General features: G+C 39.0%; 1 protein-coding gene across 3 annotated transcripts in view; it reads right to left on the bottom strand.

Moving 5' to 3' along the window:
• Nucleotides 1-1,307: 1,307 nt before the first annotated feature.
• ANKRD46 (ankyrin repeat domain 46) overlaps nucleotides 1,308-6,635 on the bottom strand; it is a 37,325-nt gene continuing 31,997 nt past the window's right edge. For all 3 annotated transcript variants that reach the window (XM_082675138.1, XM_082675140.1, XM_082675139.1), the window contains exon 5: nucleotides 1,308-3,348. In XM_082675138.1, coding sequence (XP_082531264.1) covers nucleotides 3,132-3,348 — 217 coding nt within the window. In that variant the 3' untranslated portion in view covers nucleotides 1,308-3,131. The remainder of the gene's footprint in view (nucleotides 3,349-6,635) is intronic.

Below are 6,635 nucleotides of genomic sequence, written 5' to 3'. Positions count from 1 at the left end.
TTTTTTGTTAAATACGTAGTACAGGGACTTCCCTGGTCGTCCAGTGGTAAAGAATCTGCCTTACAATGCAGGGGATGTGGGTTTGATCCCTGGTCGGGGAATTAAGATCCCACATGCCGCAGGGCAACTAAGCCCATGCGTCACAACTACTGAGCCTGTGCCTCAACTAGAGTACACATGCTGCAGCCAATGCGTCACAACTACTGAGCCTGTGCCTCAACTAGAGCACACATGCTGCAAACTACAGAGCCCACGCACCCTGGAGCCTGTACGCCACAGCTAGAGAAGAGGAACCCGTGCAGCACAACAAAGGGCCTGCACGCCACAATGAAAGATCCTGCACGCCTCAACAAAGATCCCGAGTGCCGCAATTAAGACCCAGCCGCAGCCAAAAATAAATAAATAAATAATAAATAAATCTTAAAAAAAGATACGTAGTGCAGTACTGCAAGATCATCAACTGTTGGCTGAATCTGCAGACGCAGAACCATAGATACCAAGGGCCCCCTGTCAAGTTACTCGCTGATTTTCAGCTGTGCGGTGGTCAGTGCCCCTACTTGCTAGTAACCCCTGCAGTGTTCAAGGGTCAACTGTACCTGTTTACTGAGTACGGTAAGTGATGAGGAATGAGAGGGAGAGAAGTGGGCAGTCAGATACGTTTAACTATGTTAGGTTTTCTGAACATGCCAGGAATTGAGCTTCAATATGAAGGGTTAGTAATCCTGGGAGGATGTGGAAAAATGGTGCATTATAGGAGAAGGAAAAGATAAGTATTTAGAAACAGGAGTGAAAATTTTAGTAACAGGTGTTGCTGAGATGGCAGTAGGCAAGATTCTAGATGGTTCCACTGCCAGACTCATGACAGACAGCAGGGCAGGAGGAAGAAGCAAACTTATAATTGGGGATAGAGCCTGAATGCGGAATCCCTATTCCACTATGTCCTAGCTGTCTGATATTGGACAAGTTACTTAAACCTCCTAGTATCAGTTTCCTCATCTTATAAAATAGGGAAAATACAGCAGGGGTGGGGTGAACACAAGGATGAAATGAGATGAGGCACGTGAACTGACCTATAAAATTGGGAGGTGCTTAATCATGGTAGTTATTATCACGCTTAAATCCAAAAGCAATTCACCCAAATTAGTGTCAGAACATTTATAAGGCTAACATACGTGAAACGTGATATACCTATTACATCAGGTTTGAAAAAAAAACTTTGTTTTTATGAACAGCCAATTGGAACCCATTTAAAAAAATCCTAAATTAAAAGAAAAACAATGATACCTAAGCAAACAGATTGTGATTAAGAGATTATAAATACGTTTATTGGTAGTATTACTGAATACTGAATGCAGAGAATAGAATACAAAGAAATCAGCACTTAAAAGGAAACATAAATCTTTAAAAAATGCAATATATTTACATACATGTTAACCAATTTTGCACATCTGTTTAGAGTTACAAACAAAAGCAAAGCTAATTCCAAAGCTTTTAATCTGAATATACTTTGATTTTGAGTTCTAGTGTTCTCCATTCTAACATCCACGGTTTGCTGTATTTACACCAAGTATGATTAATTTTGTTTGTATCTAACCTAAAAGCAAGATGCTATGAGCTGATCCTGAGGCAGCCAGGTAAATCAGGAATTTTAGAACAGCTCTTTAAGACAGGATAAAGTCACATGAAAGAAAAATGCCTCAATCCTAGATATATAAATGCAAAAGAGAAAATATTAAGAAGCGAAAAGAATCACAGAAATACCAATTCTGCTTTAAATTATAATTTCTAATTCTAGCAACAATTCAATTAGCGGTAGCTTAGATGACTTATGTTCTAAAAAATAAAACCGTTAGTTCTTTCACTATAATTTTCTGACTACACCCAATGAATTAATTCTCAAGTCTTCATATCCTTTTTTTAATAACCCAAGAATATGACTTAAACATAGCAGAATCATTAACAAAAGAGGCCTTCAAACAACTGCTAAAAGCTGCAATACAGTTTGGGGGCCATATTTCAATTTACATAATATTAGCATTCAGAAAGAGTTTATGACACCTAGTACAATAGAGTTCAACACTGTTAATTCAGAAATACACCATCCATTCTTGCCATCAGAGAACAACTGACATGTATGGGATTGTCACCACAATTCTAACAGGGCCTCTAAACAGGATTGCACATAAAATGAAAAAATTATGAACTATGATACAATTGTGACAACACAGCTAGCTTATAGAACTGAATTTTTCACCATAATAATAGTACTACAGAATTACAGTGACGTTTAAACATCAGAATTATTTTCCCCTGCTAACTACTGAGTAGAGAAAGTTTTCTGACTGCATTTTTGACGAATAGAATATCTCTGAAATAAACACTAGGGGAAATTGACAAATGAACAAAATGAACTTCTCAAGTTCATTTGTCACAGATATCAACAACAAGCAAAGCAGCTTAGAAAAAAATTAAAATTATCCTAAAAACAAATAAATATAAGATCAAATCAGTCATTTTTGAGGAAACTACAGCTCATTTTCAAAAGTTCTGTTTGGTATGTGACTAGACTTGAAAATATTAAAACAAACCAAGCATTCCAAAAATACTGATTTCCTCTACACAGGATTTGAAAAAAGCACTTCAAGTTTTAAGCTGAATGCTTCATTCTCCCCTAGCCCCCGCCCCCGATATTCCCCAGAGAGAGTAAATAAAAAGAGAAAAGCAACTCTTGCAAAAATAAACAAAAACAAAACTACCAACGAAAACTAATCATATAAGACAACCTTCAAACACTTCACTTTAGTTGGTCTTATGTTAGGGTAAGATTTCTGGAGCAAGGATTTCCTAGTCTCATCCTCTATCTCTCATTCTTTAGTCACTTCCATGTTTTTATCAAACAAGGCTACGCAGAGCCTTTCCTAAGAAGTCAGGCTGAGGTGGAGGTAGCTTTAGGACAGTATACTTGACTACAGTATGTAGTTAGTTCTCCTACAAGGATTACGATGTGTAAAACTGCAAAAAGAAAAAATGTACAGCCCTCACTGCCTTGCACCGAGAGAAAACTTTGAGAAACTGAGAACAAACAACGGAAGCCAGGACACTGGCATCTGCCTCCTCTCCCATGGGCTCTTCTAATGCACCAGTTCAGGCTGGTTTTCCACAAAGGGTAGCACCCCACTCACATAGTAGGCGATGCCAAGAGACAGCAGAGCAATGACAAAGATCAAGAGCAACACCCTCCAGAAGCCCAGATCCTCTACAAACTCCTGCCACGTGGTTCGGAAGCTGGACAGGACCCCCTCACCTTGCTGCAGGTTGGGATTGAGGAGGGAATGGCTTTCCATGGCACTGTGAGAGAAGCAAAGGGAAAAGAAAGGGCATGAAATAACACATTTCAAAAACATAAAACCATAGGAACTGCATCGTTTAGAAAAGACCAACCTTAAAATACAATATTTACAAGAAGAAAACTGACATATATATATATATTCTCACCCATCTGTGTACTGATTTATATACGTGCAGGTATCTGGACAATCTAACTTTAACTATAAACTGCTAAACAGTAATGATTATGTTTCTTGGTTTAGTATCTAGAAGAGTCAGTTAAAAATCCTTTTCTAATAAAAACGTCCCAAGCAGAAGTCTTGAAGTAGGTCAAATGAATTGTTTCCACCAGGTACTAAAGCAAAACACATTTTGGTTATTTGAAATTTAGAATTCAACATGATGATTCAAAATTTAAGAACTCATGTTAATGGAAATAAGCAAAGATGGGCAAGTCTAAAAAACTGTTCTATAAAGTACGTGAATCTTAAAGTGAAAAAGGAATTTTTATTAATTTAGTTCAATAATCTGACCAATGAAGGAATTCCTTCTTTAAACTGTAATACTCTAGTAATGGATGCTTACTCTTCAGTCTGTTGTACACTTGGACAGGGCTAACCATTAGGAATTCCTCTTAATAGGTTCCTCCTACTGGTTTTAGTTCCATCTTGTACAATAACATAATATACGTTTATTTCTCTTCTATATAAAGGCTGAGTCTAGTTGAAAATAAGGTAGCACAAATACCATAAAAACACTGATTCAGGTTTTTGTAACTATATAAGCGAGAAATATGACCACTACAAATAGAGTATATCTGACACTGGTATTTGGAAGGCTGCACAGTGATGAATTTGAAGCTCTAAGGGATTAGCACCCACAATTACGTCACAACATGCAGGACCAACAACAGGGTATCATTTAGATTAAAGCCACAATGACCATAATCACTGGTATCAACTATCTACTGCTGTTATTATCCTTCCTAAACTCCTTCTCTTCATATTCTTCCAACCATCTTGGGGCAGAACAATGGAAACAGCACAAAACAATGTCTTAAGAGCCTGGTTCATCATGCAAAATTGACAGTGTTTTTTTTTGGTAACCTACAACTTTATTTTACTTCTTGACACTGTTAAACAAAGGCACTTCGTTTACTGGCATTTAGAGTCTTCTCTAATCATGGGAAGGTGATTTCTTAATGGGCCAATCTGTTTGACATCCAAACTTTTTTTTATATTTATCTTCTGAATAGGAGAAGACATTTTCAATGGGAATCTACAACAACACAAAAATTTAAAGAAAACTCAAGCAAGTTCAAAAATAAGATTAGAACTTTAAGAAGTTCAGGAGAGGTTAATTTTGACTTACATGAAATTTATTGACTACGTCTGAGTCAACATGCTCTCATACTTAAAAGTGTTAGATATACAGGTATCCCCCATTTTTTGAAAGTTTGCTTTATGCCTCCTCACTTTTAAGAAACATCTACAAAACTACCAGTATTTGCTAACTGAAAGTAATCCCAAGAGGATTTTTGCTTTTATACGAAAAAAGGCGAAAAGCAAAAACAGTGTTTAATGTTTATTTTGCAGGAAGAGTGGCACCACCAAGCTCCTTCCCCAGGAACTACACTCAGCATCTCAGCATCCAGCTGCAATATCTTTGAACTGTGTCTGTGAGCATCTGTGCTTTATCTCGATTTATTTTGTGCATCCATTAGTAAGATGAGTCCTAAGGCAATTGCTTTATGCCATCTCGGCTTAAGGAAACACTCTACTTTTGGATAGTGGCGGGTGGGGTAGGGATCTGTAAAATGAGAATTCAGTTGCACGTTCTCTAGGAGCCCATGAAGTTTTGCCAATCAGAACTGTCTATAGCAACCTGATCCAATGAAATGTTTTCTACTGTCTAGGAAATACCTGATTCTAGCATGATGGTCTGTGTGTGCGTGTGTAATCTTTTTTGTACATGTGTCACCTACACTGTCTCTGTCATCCCATACCTACAGAGTAAAAAGGAACTAAATTAAACTTAGGATATAAGGGGGTGTGGGGAAATGTTTTTCATCAACTTGACTGATAGGCCCTTAAGAAGTTATGCTATGTTTCAGGGAATCATAAGGGGACTGGAAAATACTAAACACATTCAAAATCTTGCTTTATCTCCTGTTCTAGAAAAGGCTAATCATTACACAGCTATGCCACAATGCCATGTACTAGCCAATCCCTTTAAACTTTTCCCTCACTTTATTTTTTAAAAAAATATTTATTTATTTGGTTGCACAGGGTCTTAGTTGTGGCAGGCGGGCTCCTTAGTTGTGGCTCGCAGGCTCCTTAGTTGCAGCTCACCAGCTCCATAGTTGCATCATGCATGTGGGATCTGGTTCCTTAACCAGGGATCAAACCCAGGCCCCCTGCACTGGAAGCATGGAGTCATATCCACTGTGCCAGCAGGGAAGTCCCTCCCTCACTTTTTTTAAATTGATGTAATTCATGTACTATAAAATTCATCTTTTTAAAGTATGTGATTCAGGGGCTTCCCTGATGGTGCAGTGGTTAAGAATCTACCTGCTAATGCAGGGGACACAGTTTCCATCCCTGGTCCAGGAAGATCCCATATGCCACGGAGCAACTAAGCCCATGCGCCACAACTACTGAGCCTGTGCTCTAGAGCCCGCAAGCCACAACTTCTGAGCCCACACGTCACAACTACTAAAGCCAGTGCGCCCTAGAGCCCACGTGCCCTAGAGCCCACGCACCACAATTACTGAGCCCGTGTGCTGCAACTACTGAAGCCCACTTGCTCTAGGGCCCACGTGCCACAACTACTGAGCCCGCATGCTGCAACTACTGAAGCCCGTGTGCCTCAAGCCCATGCTCCGCAACAAGAGAAGCCACCATGATGAGAAGCCCGCGTGCCACAATGAAGAGTAGCCCCTGCTCGCTGCAACTAGAGAAAGCCTGCACACAGCAACAAGTAAAATTTAAAAAATTAAAGTACATGATTCAGTGGTTTTTAGTAAATTCGCAAAGTTGTAGAACCATCTCCACTATCTAATTTTAGAACATTTGGTCGCCTCTATAATAAACTCTGTACCTTCAGCAGCCACTTCCCACTGCCCCTTCCCCTGCTCCTGGCAACCACTACTTTCTATTTGCTGATTATGGACACTTCATATAAATGGAATCATATGATATTTGGCCTTTTGTGCCTGGCTTCTCTCATGTAGCATGTTTTCAAAGCTCATCCGCGTTGTAGCACATATCAGTATTACATTCCTTTTTATGGTGGAATAATGTTTCACT

Source organism: Grampus griseus (assembly GCF_964374135.1).
Source record: "Grampus griseus genome assembly, chromosome: 17".
In the NCBI taxonomy this organism is placed as follows: domain Eukaryota; kingdom Metazoa; phylum Chordata; class Mammalia; order Artiodactyla; family Delphinidae; genus Grampus; species Grampus griseus.
Note: the sequence above shows the minus strand (reverse complement) of the source record. Positions and strands in the feature narration are given on the sequence as shown.